This window comes from Schistocerca gregaria, chromosome 5 (genome assembly GCF_023897955.1).
Source record: "Schistocerca gregaria isolate iqSchGreg1 chromosome 5, iqSchGreg1.2, whole genome shotgun sequence".
Classification (NCBI taxonomy): Eukaryota; Metazoa; Arthropoda; class Insecta; order Orthoptera; family Acrididae; genus Schistocerca; species Schistocerca gregaria.
Window position 1 is genome coordinate 467,944,217 of NC_064924.1, and position 17,984 is coordinate 467,962,200.

Below are 17,984 nucleotides of genomic sequence, written 5' to 3' on the forward strand. Positions count from 1 at the left end.
ACGTATCTCATTTATACAATGTAGCACACAATTTTCCTATACAACACATCTCCCTCACAAGAAATGAAATATTTTTTGAAAAGCAGTTCTACATATGAATAACTGACATGCACTGATGGTAAATGTACATCACTATAATTATTTGATTTGCCTTCAAATACTTCTCTGGATGAAAGACTTATCCATAGTCAATCAACCAATCAATAAAATAGTTACTAAAAAATAAAATTTGTGTGCATTCATAACTGAAAAATTTTATTTGTGGTCTCAAAAATTATAAATTGTCCGCATTTTAATATATATGGGATACAAAAGTCATTTTCAGTATTTTGCAATAAAAAATATTTGCAACAAACAATGTAAAATTGGCATAACATGTAGCACAACACAATATCACCATACATACATTCTAAGTATTTGTATGTAAATATAAATTAAAGTAATTCTGTTCGTATTAACAGATGACTAGACAAAGTAATCAGTGATTACAAACAAAAATATTAAAAAATTGGCACATTCTTATAAAAGTTAAGTACTTCTTCAAGTATTTTCTCTGCATTTAAAATTTAAGATGACATAATGCACTATCAGTATAACTGCACTTTGCTCACAATTAAATAGTGTCTGTTACGGAAGAACATGGAATTCCAGTCACTGGTTTCATTTCATGTGAAAGTAAAATATAGAATGAAAGAAAGATTGGCATTTAAACCAGTCAACCATGGGTGGAAATAAAAGCTGTAATTTCCTAAGTATGTTAATTGTATCACAGGTGCACATGATGTCACACACACATTATAAACTACAATAAATAAAAATTATTTGTGCTCTTTGTACTATTTCTAACAGGATTTCTAAACCATTTCTTTAATTCAACAATAGAATAAATTAGATTTTAGTAAATGAGATCATAACACTAAGCAGTACAACATCAAGAAATAAAGCAACAGTAAGTTTTCATGTCCTACGATGGAATGACTTTCTTAGAGGAACCTCATTCTGTGTTTATATAATATTACATTTCCAGTCTGCAGGAATAACACAACAAATACATCTTTGGTACATTGGCTTTGGAGGCAATAAATTAAGATCATCTTCATCTGGAGAAACATCAAAATCTTCAATACTAAATGTGTCAGTGAGTTCTTGTTTACCATCCTTCATTCTTGAAAGTGGGAAGAAATTGATGTCTTCGTCACTACAAATAAAGAAGATCTCACATTATCAAATACACAGGAAATTTTTTTAAAAAACTGATTAATTTTCATTTACAAAAATGTTCTTTTTATTACTTCTCAAATCAATTTCTAAATTTCTTGGTAATTAGCATATAATAAATTTCCTTTACTTCACATCTATGGTCAACTTTTTTTTCTTATCAGGCTACTGGTTTCAGTCTATAATGAGAAAGAAAAAAATTGTGACCATGGACATGAAGTAAAGGAAATTTATTCTATACACAGGTCACTGTTTAATTCATGACAATGTGAAATTAGCATATACAGGGTGCACATAAAGTCCAGGAACACATTCAATTATTTACTGCACAAGAACCAAACATTGTACAGGCGTCATTTTGAAGAGAATCCCTAAAAGTTAGTTAGGTCCCCCCCCCCTCCATGTATACCACCATAGCATCGTTTGATAATTTGCCAATTTTGCCGATAATTAGCGCTAGTGGCAAACATGATGAGTTCAGGTGTGGAGCGAGCTTTCTGTAAGTTGAAGTTCAACAAAAACAAGTGGGCTACAGCTGTTCAATGGATGTTTAGAACCAAGTATGGTAAGAAACCATGGACAAGGAAGGGCATTTACCACTGACACAACAAATTCGTTACAACAGGTTGCTTGTGCCCGGCAAAGAGAAGAGCGAACATCCCAGTGTGTGTGTGAAGTGAATGTGGAGCACATACGAGAGACATTCATAAGTAGCCCAAAGAAATCGGTGCGTCACGCATCCCGTGAATTCGAAATGGCTCCAATGACAGTGTGCAAAGTCCTGTGACAGAAGCTGTCTATGAAACCATTCAAATTGGAGCTAGTGCAGAAGCTCAATGACAACAACAAAGACAAACATTTTGAGTTTTGTTCACAACTGCAACAACTGAATGAGGATGGGGATGGAATTGTTGATTGCTTAATTTTTAGTGATGAAGACACTTTTCACACAAATGGGAAAGTGAACAGGCATAATTGTCGAATCTGGGGTACAAAGCATCCACACTAATGCATTAATTTTGAGTGTGATTTCCCAAAGGTAAATGTTTTTTTGTGCCGTGTCACACTGAAAACTGTAGGGGCCATTCTTCTTCGCCGAGGGCATTGTCACTGGATATTCCTACTTGGACATGTTAGAGCAATGGCTGTTGCCTCAAATGCAATCGGACTCTCCATTCATCTTTCAGCAGGATGTAGCTCCAACTCGTTTTCATTGTGAAGTTCGTGGGTACCTGAACACAGAGCTGCCACGTTGATGGATCGGCTGTGCTTCAGAAGGGGTCAGCTGTTTCATGAAATGGCCTCCCTGATCACCAGATCACACTCTGTGTGACTTTTTTTCTGAGGAGACACATTAAAGATCTGGTGTATGAACCACTTATACCATGTGATGTAGCAGAGCTCTGAGAGAGAATACAGGAAGTGAGTGCCACAATTGACATTGCCATGCTGGGATGGATATGGCAAGAATTCAATTACGTACTGACGTTTGCTGGGTCACTCATGGTTTGCATATCAAATGTTTGTAAAAAAAAACTTCAAAATGCAATATGTATGACAATTATACAATGTTTAGTTCTGATGCAATAAATAATTGAAAGTGTTCCCAGACTTTATGTACACCCTGTCGTTTTATTTGTATGGCTATTCTTTTACAATTACACTCATTACATACTTAAAAAGAAATTTGAACTACTTCAGCCAATTAAAGTGAAAATTTGGACCCATTACTGGTAACTTTGAAAGATCTAAATCATTCTATTAACTGTTTTCTGAGTACCACTGTGCTGCTAACAAAAACACTTGTTCAACTTAAATTAAATGTAGTTATATGCTTTGTTAATACAAAAGCAGTCAATAAGCAGAAAGACTTATCAACACGATAGATTCAGAGGTCTGAAAGTCGACTAAGCTTACTTGAATTATTGGCAATGAATAGAAAAATAAAGAAAGACCATGACTGTTTTGCAGCAACACTTTTTTTTTCTAGATAACTGTCATTCATATGAATCAATTATGTGTTATGCAATACAATGAGGTTTCCCATCCTTTTGTGACAGACAGTGGCACACTGCACTACTTCTCCATTTTGGACTTTGGTTAACTGCCAGTGGGACAGTCTCTTCTCATACATATCATTTCTCTGAACAAATGGAAATTTCAATGTCCAAAGTGTAGGTTGTATATGGGATGAGAAACACACTATCAGGAGAGCAATCCCTTGCAGTATGGGTAACATAAGAACATATGTTGTCACAGGACAACTGTACACATCATGTAAACAGACTAGATTGTTGATGATATGACAAACTAGTGGGCACTGGTCGTCGATATTGGTGTGATTAAAAAGAGAAACTTGTTTTCCCATTTAATCTTGTGTATGTAAAATTATTTTGTGTTTAAAAATAGGTTCACACTCTTACTGCACCAACTCTATGAGACACCTTCAAATCTGAAATTCACTAAGTTCATTAGTTACTGCAAAATATCTCTCAACACTAACTAAAATGCTTTTAACCCTCGAGCAGGTGCACCTATATATAAAATGTGCCAAACACAAATAAAACTGTTTTGCACTGTTCCATTGTTGTTTTACAGTTATAAGCCCATATTTAATGCTTCATTACTGTGTCAGCACAGTGACAAATTGTGTTGCAATATGTACAGGTGAACAGCAGTAACAAAAAATAAACAGTGAGCTACGTCAGAATGTATGATCCATTTAAGAAAATGACCCACATTATGAGCCAACAGCACAATCCCGCAATGAGGTAGTTGTCTATGAGGTAATGAGTAATCAAATAAGTGGTTGGCTTAGATCTGATACAACTGGACTGTTTCATGCACTGAGTAGATTATTACAATGGGGTAACACTTGTGATGGCAACAGAGTGATACAATGAAACTTTATTTTATTATTGTTTTCTTAAAAAGTGCTTTAGCTCATACGATCTAAGTTTATTTTATCATTGTTTAATTAAATTAAACTATGATTTTTTCCCTTACATTCTTACCTTGGTAACACAAAGACAGCTATTCTTTACATGTGTACAATGTACTCCGCACACCCTCTTTGGTTATGAAAATTGGCGCACCCACTCAGTGGGTTAAATGATAGTGAATAACCTTCTCATAGGCTACTGTTGTTACTCTACATCTTCCTGTGTATTGCTTTATAAAACACAGTGTCTGAATAAATATATAATGGTAAAAATGAGCCTTCTGCTATGTTATGCTGAATGATGGAAGAGTGTTAGTCATAAAACTTGATCAAAAGTAAATAAATAAACATGGGCACAATATCTTGAGAATTCTGAACCCATTACAGTACTTTTCATCTTCTGGAATGAAAAGGAAAAATGTGGTGGAAACTCTGACATGAACTTCATGGAACTATGAGCTTGTTTTGGATTCAAGAGGGCAACAATAAGTAATTCCAAGTCTTATTCACAAGAGATTAACAAACGATAGCATTAAAATAGTTTCAGTGAGACTGTGACAGAGGAAAGAAGTGTACTTATTCGGAGAGTGGGAGTAGACAGGTAAAACAGATATTTCTATTGCACCACTTAACACTTGTCAACCATTAGCATCAACAATACTTTAATCTTGAGATCAAAACTGTTTTAAAGACTAGTCAGGTAGTTATCTGCATGTTCCATGGATCATAACTGCAGCCTCTTGCTACAATATGGAAGGAGTCAGCTTTACAATTACAGAACATCTCATCTGAAAATATGCCAATCTGCTTATCATTTACACGATTTCTTAAGTTACTTTTCAGTTTGTGTTTGAGGTTAAATTCATTATCTAATAATTTTTTTACATCTCTCAGCTGACAGTCAAAGATTTTTTATTGTTGAATACATCACTCCTTTGGGAACCACACTAAGGCTGAATGATGGATATTGTACATTAGCTCAAGTCCAGCAATGGAAAAGTTTTTGTGTGTTTATGAAGCAGCTGCAAATAAATCAGTAGGTGTCTTACAATGCAAACTGTGTAAAAAGTTACTAAGCACTCATTTGGGAATCTCAGTATCTTATGTCATATTTGCAAATTTGGTCATCAGTTTCCTCACTCCAGAACTACTGTGAAAGAGGACAAAGACATAGTGGCTGACAAATGTATGTTAAGAACTTTGTGCTATTTAGAAGTATAGAGGGAGCAGACTTCCTAAATTTATGACAAACATTGACTGAAATATGAAAAAAAAAAATGGCTCAGTGGATCTGGAAAATCTTGTGGTTTCTTGTGTGACAGTATCTATGAACATCCAAACCTGACATAGTGTGTGCAATTTATTGTGGTATCTGTGCAAGTAAATGTGATTTATGAACAGGCAATTACAAAGGAATGCCTTATACGTTCATCACAATGCACCACTGAAATTCAGACTGGCATGTGAATAAGTATGTATTAATATGTTCAGTATTTCCTGACTGTCCAAAAACTGGAACAAACATTTGAAGTGAGTCAGAAGATCAATCAACTGTTGCTGTTTCTCTTAAGGGAACTGCCAAAATTACATTTTCACCGACTGTGACATAGTTGCGTATACAAACAGTGACCCAGTACTGTCAAATGTTATTTTATTCCAATCTTTGATCACAATATCAATTCTTTAGACAATGACCAGTTTCAGTCTGTAATAACCATCCTCAGATCTTTTTTACACCATGTCCTAAAGTGATAAGGCTGTAATAGCATCGTCAAAACATATAAATATAATGTGACATATAGATATAATGTGATGATGCTGTGCTGATTATATTTATATGTTTTGATGATGCAATTATGGCCTTATCACTTTAGGACATGGTGTAAAAAATATCTGAGGATGGTCAATATGGACTGAAACCGGTCATCACCAAAAGAATTGATATTGTGGTCAAAAACTGGAATAAAAAACATTTAAAATTACGTTTGTCACAAATCATGCAATAATACTGTCAAGGCTTTCAACACATATAAATGTCTTCCACACAAGTATAAACATGATATTCAGGCACATTTTGAGCAAACAAACTTTGAAAGAAAATGTCCCAGATGTATTAGACATTCTTAATTCAGTTAGGACCACAGTTACCGACTTTAAGAGAAGAGGATAGTTTACTACTTCAAGAGAAGAGGTCACTGTACGAGGTTAAATTCATCTTTAAAGCAGAAAGTTTCAACTCTTTGGAACAGTTATTTTAACATGTTTTAATCAGTACATAGACTGAGTCAGTGAAGGATGTTTTAAATAAGGAGAAAATCTCCAAAGGCATGTAATGTGTCAGTACATGAAAGTACAACATAAAGTAAAAACATATAAAATAAAATGTTTATGAACCCAAAAGGAATCAAGCCACATGTTTAAGTAAACACAGTCAACAATATAAAATAGGAATCAGCTTAATTTTTCAAGGAAATCCTGGACAGAATAGAAAGAGTGATCGATAAGGAGACTCTTCAGTTTTGATTTGAAATCATATGGATTACTACTAAGATTTTTGAATTCCTGTAGTACCTTACTGAAAGTGGATGCCGCAGTATACTGTGCACCTTTCTGCACAAAGAGTTAAGGAAGTGTGATCGAAATGCAAATTGGATTTATGCCAATTATTATTAACTGAATGAAAGCTGCTAATCCATGGAAACTTGCTGATATTGTTAACAAGAAAAAATAGTAAAAACTATGTATATGTCAGAATACCCAGACTAGTGAACAGGGGTCAATAAGAGGTTCATGAACTTGCACCACTTATCACCTGAACCACCTGTTTCTGAGCAAAAAATATCCTGTGAAAATAGGAAAAATTACCTCAAAATGTAATACCATATTAAGTAAGGAAGTGAAAACAAGCGAAGTACACTAATTTTCATGTTGAACGATCACTTACATCAGATACTGTTCAAATAATAAAGATGGCAGCAAGAAGTCTCTGAACAAAATCCTGAACATGGGCTTTCCACGATAGTTAACTATCTATCGGAACACATAGAAATTTGAACTGTTGAGTTTCACTAATCATATGCCCATTCTGTGAAATTAAAATGTTGGGTTTTGTTGAATTGTATGTTATAAACTGTAAAAGCTGAGTCTTACTGTGATTTAGTGATAGTTTATTTCCTACATGCCATGAACTGATGTCATGAACTGCACTATTTGAAACAGAGCCAGTGTTGCACACATCACCATTTACTATCAAACTAGGGTCATCAGCAAACATAAATATTTTAGAATTACCTGCAATACTAGAGGGCACATCATTTATATAAATAAGGAACAGGAGTGGCCCCAACACTGATCCTTTCCCTTGCCCCCACCCCCACACCCCGCACCCCGTTTGTCCATGCCCCCTTCAGACCCCACATCACAGCCATTCTCAACACTGTGAATAATGATCTTTTGCTGTAAAGTTGGAGGTTAAACCAATTGTGAGCTACTACCCGTATTCCATAATGGTCCAACTTCTGGAGCAATATTTTGCGATCAACACAATAAAATGCCTTAGTTAAAGCAAAATAGATGCCTAGCATTCAAAACCTTTTGTTTAATCCATCCAGTATCTCACAGAGAAAAGAGAATATAGCATTTTCAGTCATTAAACCACTTCTAAAGCTGAACTGTACATTTGACAGCAAATTATGTGATATGTGTGATTTTATGCCTCAAAAGTACGCTGTATTCTGCAGGGTAATGAATATTTATGTAATTTTATTTCATCTGTATCTTATGATATCTCTTCTGAAGTTTAAATGTTGATATTAATGTGTTTTCAGAGCCTGAAACCTTTGGAACAAGCTGCGAGTTCATTTCCAGATCAGAAAATGGACATTATTATGTTGTATAAAACTGCAATGTTTGTGTTGCCTAAATACCACTCATTAAGGAAGCTAACTGATGAAAAAATGTGTGTTTATCAAGCAGCTCAAAAGATGTGTGCTAAAGGTAAGTTTCTAAGTTTTTGTAGACTTCATTTTAATTATGTGTGGGTTAACTAATTGTAGGATCCCAACATTTTTCTGAAATTATTAGTTTGAACATATATACACTCATGTTCACAAAAAACAGAATACCTTGAACTACAGGAGATAGGAAATTCACATTCACAGGACATGTACATTACTGTGTTCTGCAGAAATGTTTAGCATTTGGATCATGTCAGCCCACAGGTTCAAGTTCAATATCAATATCAAAGTGCAACATCACCTACTGGTAAAATGTGCCCACAGCTCCTGTTGTTGCTGGAAACCAAAGGTAATGGATCAGTGTGACTTGAGCAGTGCAGGATACTTCGCAGATGTATGCACAAACTGTACCATCAAATCAGTGAGTTCGAAAGAGGGTGCATTATTGGCCTGTGTTTCAGTAGCGCAACAGGTGTGTGCCGAATGGTTCACAGAAGGCCATAGGGCAGGTCGCACCACTCAGACCATCCCCAAAAAGACCAACACCTTGTTCAAATGGCATTGCAGAACAGATCTGCTTACTCTTCAGTTCTAGAGGAACAGTGCAACACATCATACACTATCAGGTGCGAGAGTCCGTCACTGGTTATCATGGCATGCATTATGTGCGCTTCATCCACTCCTCCGCCTACCCTTGACAAATGTGCACAAACATTCTAGATGGAAATGGTGTATGAAATGACATCCCTGAGGCAGGAATGGCATCAAATAGTTCTATTTGCTTGAAAATGATGGTCGCATTTTGGTTTGCTGCAGACAGGGAGAGCGGAATCACAGTGACTGCATTCCCACAAAACATACAATGCCAACTTGAGCCCTTACAGTGTGTGGTGCTATTGGGTACAACCAGAAATCACAGTTCGTGCACATCCAGGGCACTGTGATCAGAGTGACCTATGTGAATGACATCCTGCCACCCATACCCTTTCTGCATAACACCCCTGACACCATTTTTCAGCAAGATAATGCACAACCACATGTTGCTGCATAAACACATGCCTTCTTGGTGTCACAGGATGTCAGCCTTCTACCCTGGCATGTCAAGTCACAGACTTGCTGCCAATAGAAAATTTATGGGATATGCCTATATCACAGGACACCATTTGCATCTTATATATGTCAATGCCATCACAAATGGACCAAGCTATCATGGCCCGTGGCAGGTCCTGTGCTTTCTAGGCAACAGGACACATGCTGAACCGAGGTGGCTGAAATGCTGATCACTTCTGCAGAACATACTAATGCACAAGGCCTATGAATATGAACATCCTATCTATAGTTGTTCAAGGCATTGTTTTTTTTCTGAATGTGAATGAATATTTTAAGTGCATAAATCAAACAATGGAAAATCCAAGATAGACTGTAACAATATTATGAGAAGGAAAGTTGCTACTCACCATACAGCGGAAATGCTGTGCAGGTAGGCCCAACAAAAAGACTCTCACCATTAAAGCTTTCGGCCACAGGCCTCCGTCAACAATACACACACACACACACACACACACACACACACACACAGACACACATGCAAAGCAACTTTCCTTCTCAAAGTATTGTTATATTTTCAGTGCATTGCATGAAAATTGAGGACTAGGCAAGAGATTCCCCTCTCCTACATAATGAAGTCAGTACATGAATCTTCCTGGTAGATTAAAATTATGAGCCTAGCCGAGACTTAAACTTGGGATCTTTGCCTTCCACTGGCAAGTGTTCTACTGATTGAGCTACACTGGCACAGCTCATAATCCACCAGAACCTCATCACATATCTTCCAAAGTGGCAAAGATCTCTAGTTTGAACAGTCTGGCACAGAGTTTTACTCCAGCAGGAAGTTTCACACCAGTACACAGTCCACTCAGTATGAAAATCTATTTCTGTAAGTCAGTAGATACTTACATGAAAGTTACATATTCAACAAAAATTCTATAAAGTGGTGGAAAAATAACTCCCAATGGCTTCCTCAGCTTACTTTTGTGGCAAGAAAAATACTAAATATACCTGCCATGAGTGCCTCCAGTGACAGAATCTTTTGCTGCATGGCAAACATAATTACTGAAAGGTGATCATGTCTTCATGCAGAAAGGCGTAACAGTCTCATCAAAGCACAGTCACACCACAGTTGGTACATCCACTAAGAACACAGTCAGCTTAAACATCAGAAATAAAATATGAATTATAATTTTGTATTGAAGTGTTTAGCTTTCTTTGTTGTTCTTTTTCGGAGACGATTCCTGAGGCAATGTATTATAAGGTACTACTTAAGTAATTTATTTTTGTTTGAGATTAAACCTTTTCATTTTAATCCTCTCAAATGATATTTGTTGTTGACAAACTATTTTCACTTACTTATGTTTGCTAATTAGTGAAACATTTTTAAGATGATTTGGTTTGGTTGAAATAATTCATTCAGTGGAAATGAAGGCTATTTTGTACATATTTAAATCTAATCTGCAGAATAATATATTCATTTGCTATTGATCAAGGCAATACCTAATATAAATTGTTTAAATGAACAATTTTTTGTGTTGAGTCCCGTATACACTACAGAAAGTAATTTCATTCTTGCATTTTTATATTAACAGAAGTCTCATAATTATGGCTCAGAAGTTGCAAAGTTGCAAACTTACAAACGGCCTGCGAATAGTTATAAAAATAGCCTGAAACACTCCTATAAGGACATAAAGCCTGGAAAATAGCACAAAAATATAAGCCAAATTAAAAATACAAAAATCTGGTGGTACATAACTTAGTGTAAAGAAAGCATAATATGAATGAAAAGCTTCTTCTTTCTGACATATATTTTGTGGATTAACATAATATAAAAAATGAACTTTGCATTACTTAAAATGTATTGGGGTAATTTATAGTGAACTATTTCGGCAATTCAGAATGAATTCAGCAAACCCCCAATAACCAACCTGGAAAAAGTAATTAAAGTTGGTATAACTGGGGTCATATTTGGCTAAAACACACTAAAGTTGCAGAAACTGGTCTTCCAAAACCTTACTTTAGTAGGTATTGCAGTACAAAAGTAGTATTCATGTTCTTAGGTGTAAAGGATCTCGATCTCCAGAGCAGGTTCTGCTTACTACAGAAAATGTGTTACATGTGACTCAATGACAGCCCAAATCAAGAATTTAGAATGGCAAGTACTAGTAAAAACAAGATGCAGCTCCAGAGAAAAACATTCATATCTAAAAATAAATAAGCCCCAAAAATGCCAACCAAGAAAAAAAGGACAAATAAAATCCACAATTTTCTGGCCTACAATGACTTGAAATGAATATATACAAGGGTGGTTTGAAAAGTTTCGGAATCACCACGAGAGGTCAGCACTAGTACAACAAGTTGTTCATGTGATATTCATTGAACTGTTTCCTGTAAACACATGCCAAGTCAGTACTCTAGGAGGAGAGCTGTGGCAGTGACGTGGCTCTGTAGTTGTTCCCGCATAGTGATATGCAAAGACGGAAAAAATTGAGATTTGATCAATGATTAAGTACTTCATAAAAAAGGGTATGAAAGCAAAGGACATTCATGCACATTTCCAGAATACACTGGGGGACTCTGCTCCTTCATATTCAACTTTTGCCAAGTGGACAAATGAATTTAAATTTGGTCAGGAGAGCTTAGATGATGATCCATGCAGTGGTCAGCCACAATTTGTCACTACTCCAGAAATCATTGCAAAATTGCACAAAATGGTCATGGAGAATCAGCAATTGAAAGTGCATGAAATTTCTCTTGCTTGCCAGATGTCATCTGAAAGGGTATATCACATTTTAACCAAAGAATTAGAAATGAAAAAAATATCTGCAAGATGGGTGCTGCGACTCTTGATGCTAGATCAAAAACTCATGAGAATGAGATCAAAAACTCATGAGAATGGACATATTGGAACAATGTTTGGCCCATTTTAGTAGAAACAAACAAGATTTTTTGTATCAGTTTGTGACCACAGACAAAACCTTGGTGTACTACTATACCCCAGAGATAAAACAACAAAGCAGTGAAAACATGATGATTCTCTGCCACCAAAGAAAGCAAAGACAATTCCTTCAGTGGGAAAGATCATGACACCAGTGTTCTGGGATGTGAAGGAGATTTTGTTTGTAGATTATCTCCCCACTGGGCAACCAATTATTGAAGAATACTATGCTAAGCTACTGGACAAATTGCAACAAATTTGGTGAAAAAAGGACAGGTTTAGCAAGGAAGAAAGTCATCTTTCATCATGACAATCTGTGCCCTCACATGTGCCATTGGCATGGCGAAATTACTCACCTTTTTCACCTTATATGGTTCCATCAGATTTCCATCACTTCCCAAAACTGAAAATTTTTCTGACGAAGATTCACTTCAGATGAAGAACTGATAGCTGGAGTTGACAACTATTTTGCAGGTCTGGAGCAAACTCATTTTTGAGATGGGATCAAGGCACTGGGACATTGTTGGACCAAGCACATTAATCTACAAGGAGACTCCATTGAAAAATAAAAAAAAGTATGTATCTATAATCCCTACATCGATGGCTCCACCCATGTCTTCTCTGTCGACTTAGCTCCTCCGAGGAATCACTTCCACCCTAAAAGCTTCTGGCTCAGTCAAAGTTAAAGTTCACCTATCACAATCCTTGTGTTTCCCCTGGACTTTTAACATAGCCAACAGAGACAAGCCGATCCTAGGGGCGGATTTCTTGTCACACCACAAAGTTTCTGCAAACGTCATTCAGGGCACAGTGCTGCACCACCCTATGAACACACACATACACTGCGCTCGCCTTTCACTTTCCTGCTCAAGTGTTCTTGCGGCAAATTGTTTGGTGAACAAGTGTTCCACCCTCTTGGGTGACATTCTGAGGAGTGTGAACGTTTCACTGTCAGAGTATGCGTCTGCGATGAAAATCCGTCAGGAGAATGATGCTGCATTTCGCTCACCTCCAACGAGCTCATCTCCGCCAGCATTCAGCTGCAGAACCTGCAAGTCATGACTCCAGCAACATGACAAGTTTCTTCCACCGGCCCAGCAGCTTCTCAGGTCAATCCTATGAAACATTTTGCGTGTGATGAAATGGTTTCTGCAGCAGGCATACCACCCACAATGCGCCTGTCCCTCCCTGTACCATATGTACCAGTCAGGGTGCATGAATGTCAACCCTGCCCTCATACAAGTGATATGCCCACCTCCTCCGCACGGACTGACATGCTGCGTGTTGATAAACAATCCCCCTCTCCCGCGTGCCAGCCACATGACTCAGCACACATCTCTGTTTCTCACACTCACCCAACACCACTCAAGGCTGCACCAGCTTCCGTGCGCACTAGTGACAGTCAACATTCGCCACACATCCTTGCTCATCATTCGCTGCACTTGCTACCGGTCTCCCGGCATTCGCACACGTCACATGCACGAGCCAAACATGTCATTTTCACACTGCCATTGACTACTCATTTCAATGGTCATACTTCAACCCATGGGTGTACTCACCACACCACAGACATGTTTGTAAACACGGAACCTCTCATGTGCAGTGTTCAGTATTCTCCGTCACTGACAGGACAATGCATAAGATACTTACTACTGACTGCCCTCCTATCCAGCATAAAGGCAAACACCTCAACTCTATTAAATTATGTGTGGCACAACAGCAAATTAATAATCCGTTTGCTGCAGGTCTACTACAGACGTTATCAGTAATTGGTTGTTGCCTATTTACCTCGCTACCAAACATGACGGCTCATTTCACACGTGTGGGGACTACAGGCATTTAAACATGAGGACCATTATAGACAATTACCCAGTGCCGAACCTCAACAACTTCACCCACCTGTTACCGGATGCTTCAATCTTCAGTGTAATTGACTGTTAGGGTGCCTGTGACACTGGCATTGGCCTGTGGGACTGGAAGATATACCCAAGACTGCAATTATCACACCGCTAGTTTCATTTTGTGTCTAACAATGCTCTAAATTTCTTTCATTTTCTTACTGTAATGTTTAATTGTTTTATGCCAAGTGCATGACAGGATGAAGAACTGTGCAACACTGATTTTCATACAGATTCAATGTATGATTAAAGCTAGTCCTTTCTATTAAATAACACTCTTCCTTCTGGCATAAGGTACTTTGATCCCAGATGTTAGCCATCTTTCCTCTCATCTTCCCCTGTACTTTCCCCAACTTATGAAGGAAAACTGGACTCATCTTATTGTAATAATACCTAATGTGCCATTGGTGAACTTCTTCCCATTGCTCATCCAGTATATTCTCTGCATAACACTGTAACTGAGTCAATATACATAATTCTGTGAAACTATTCATCTTCCTTCTTAGCAGAAACCAGCTGTTTAGACTGCTTTATTGCTGCCATTTGATCACCATGGTCTAACAAACCATTTCTTATGGCACTTGCACCTGTTTCATGAAATAACAGTTGGATTTAGGAATCTGTTATCTGTTATTACTACTGTGCTGTGCCATTTTCTTGTTGGGAATTTTACTGTTAAAAACAAATCAACATTAGTAGCTCTACATGCCAACAAATTGGGACAAATGCGTCCTAACAAAATAAAAAGAAGCTTGTGGCTCAGATAAAGAGGAGTTCAGTGTTCATTCTCAGTTCATCCAACGATCAGCTAAAGTAGAGGTCAAGACTCTAATAATCTGAGAACTTTCCATATTATCCACACACAAAACACAATTAGCTAAAATCTGACGTACTGTAATCATTAAATCAATATGCTAAAAGGGATTAGAGCTGCAAGGGAAGGAATTCATGGCTCATGATGCAAAGTCATTTCCTATACTCATTCCTAGAGGAAGTCAAGAACCCTCATTTTGTTGATTTCATTAACTACTAACTTCATTTTCAACTAGGTATCTATCATCCACTAATTACTTTACTTTTCTCAAAAGCAAGAAGTTGACATGAAGGGGATTCAAAAACTGTTTCACTGTTTGGTCTCCTTTAGCCCTTATTGGAGCAGTAGTTCATTTCCCTAGATTAGATTAGATTAGATTAGATTAAAGTTAGTTCCATGGATCATGAATACGATATTTTGTAATGATGTGGAATAAGTCAAATTTTCCAATACATGATATGATTAAGTTAATTTAACAACATAATTAAGTTAATAAAAAAGTGGTTATATTTTTTATTTTTTATTTTTTTTTCTCTTAGTTTAAATCTAAAAATTCCTCTATGGAGTAGGAGGAGTTGTCATTCAGAAATTCTTTTAATTTCTTCTTAAATACTTGTTGGTTATCTGTCAGACTTTTGATACTATTTGGTAAGTGACCAAAGACTTTAGTGGCAGTATAATTCATCCCTTTCTGTGCCAAAGTTAGATTTAATCCAATAGTGAAGATTATCCTTTCTCCTAGTATTGTAGTTATGCACACTGCTATTACTTTTGAATTGGGTTTGGTTGTTAATAACAAATTTCATAAGAGAGTATATATAGTGAGAAGCTACTGTGAATATCCCTAGATCCTTAATTAAATGTCTGCAGGATGATCTTGGGTGGACTCCAGCTATTATTCTGATTACACACTTTTGCACTTTATTCCTCAGTGATGAGTTACCCCAAAATATGATGCCATATGCAAGCAATGAGTAAAAATAGGCATAGTAAGCTAATTTATTAAGATGTTTATCACCAAAATTTGCAATGACCCTTATTGCATAAGTAGCTGAACTCAAGCGTTTCAGCAGATCATCAATGTGTTTCTTCCAATTTAATCTCTCATCAATGGACACACCTAAAAATTTTGAATATCCTACCTTAGCTATATGCTTCTGATTAAGGTCTATATTTATTAATGGTGTCATACCATTTACTGTACGGAACTGTATGTACTGTGTCTTATCAAAATTCAGTGAGAGTCAGTTTACAAGGAACCACTTAGTAATTTTCTGAGAGACATTATTGACCATTTCATGAGTTAATTTCTGTTTGTCAGGTGTGTTTACTATCTTGTATCATCAGCAAAGAGAACTAACTTTGCCTCTTCATGAATATAAAATGCAAGTCATTAATATATATTAACAACAACAAGGGACCCAAGACCAACCCTTGTGGAACACCATTCTTGGTAGTTCCCCAGTTTGAGGAATGTGCTGATCTTTTCATATTATGAAAACTGCTTATTTCAACTTTCTGCACTCTTCCAGTTAGGTACAATTTAAACCATTTGTGCACTGTCCCACTCATGCCACAATACTTGAGCTTGTCCAGCAGAATTTCATGATTTACACAATCAAAAGCCTTTGAGAGATCACAAAAAATCCCAATGGGTGGTGTTTGGTTATTCAGAGCATTCAAAATTTGATTGGTGAAAGCATATATTGCATTTTATGTTGAAAAACCTTTCTGGAAACCAAACTGACATTTTGTTACTACTTCATTTTTACAGATATGTGAAGCTACTCTTGAATATATTACTTGAGTTTCCAATTCTCAAAACTCAACAAATACATGTCGGGTGTAAATGGTAACTGTGCTGTAGTGGAAGTCGAGGTGAACAAATTAGTACACAACATGTGCGACTGTCAAGCCAGAAAACAGACCAAATCGGTCTACAAAAGCCACCTAAGATACAGCACATGCATGCTGAACGAGATTCTGGCTAATATCATTCTTGAATTTAAAAAAAAAAACCTTGCTCCTGAACTTAAAAATGTAAATTGATTTTGTGAAAATTTTTCCTAAAGATATTGTACATTTTAACAATATAAAATTTGGAATTAAATCATTTTATTTATCTGGCCTTCTTACTACAAAACTGCTGTGCTTGAGACGATTAATTTAGATGATATTGTAAACAAAATTAGTTTTTGCATAATGTTTACAGAAGTCTTTTTTTCTTTTTTACTCTCATGGGAAAGTTTAAATTTATGCCAATGAAAAAGCCAACTAAGACAGCAGCATTAGAGAGGAAACAGATACTGACAATCTTCCACATGACTAAAAATAATAACGCATTCATTAATGTCAATACTAATCATGTATACATATCCTGTAGACTGTCCCACTGCCCATCATTTTGATCTCGTCACATGTGACAAAGAATAGGGAAATAATGTACCAGCTTATTAACAGGACAGCCATCAGAGAGGAGGATGAGGAGGCCAGTGTTCAGGAAGGTAGCACACTGTGTTGAGAAGGACTAGGTAAAGTGAATGGGGAAAAGTGTTGAGGCTGTGAAGTAATGAGTCCAGATCATACAGATAACATCAATGAACCTGAACCAGGCCAGAGGTTTGTGGTTTCTGCAAACTAGGAAGGCTTCCTCTACATGGCCCATGTAGAGGCCATAGAGGGTGCCATGTTGATGCCCATGGCTGTGCCACAACTTTTTTTGTATAGCTGCCCTTCAAAAGAGAATTAGTTGTGTGTTAGGATAAAGTTTGTAAAGTGTATGAGGAATGACATAGTGGATTTAGAATCTGATGGACACTGGGAGAGGTAGTGTTCAATTGCAGTCAGACCAGAGGTGTGAGGGATGTCAAAGCCTAAGCAGTGATGAGCAATGATCCAGGAGTTAAAGGGATGGGGATGGTGGAGAGTTGGTGAAGGAAGTGGCTCGTATCTTTAATGTGAGAGGCTAGATTTTGGGCAATTAGTTGGACATGGTTGATCAATGAGGGCCAATATTCTTTCAGTGGGGGGCACAATAGCCAGCTACGATAGTGCATCCAGAATTGTTAGGTCTGTGGAACTTTGGAAGTGTGCAGAAGGTAGGTGTGTGGGGTGTCAGAGGTAAGGACATGGACTCAGGTGAGAGGTTCTCAGAAGGGCCTAAGAGTTT

At 36.9% G+C, this 17,984-nt stretch overlaps 1 protein-coding gene across 1 annotated transcript in view; it reads right to left on the reverse strand.

The window, feature by feature from the left end:
* Positions 1 to 234: 234 nt before the first annotated feature.
* LOC126271926 (protein FAM219A) overlaps positions 235 to 17,984 on the reverse strand; it is a 97,984-nt gene continuing 80,234 nt past the window's right edge. The window contains exon 4 of the mRNA XM_049974337.1: positions 235 to 1,198. Coding sequence (XP_049830294.1) covers positions 1,006 to 1,198 — 193 coding nt within the window. The 3' untranslated portion in view covers positions 235 to 1,005. The remainder of the gene's footprint in view (positions 1,199 to 17,984) is intronic.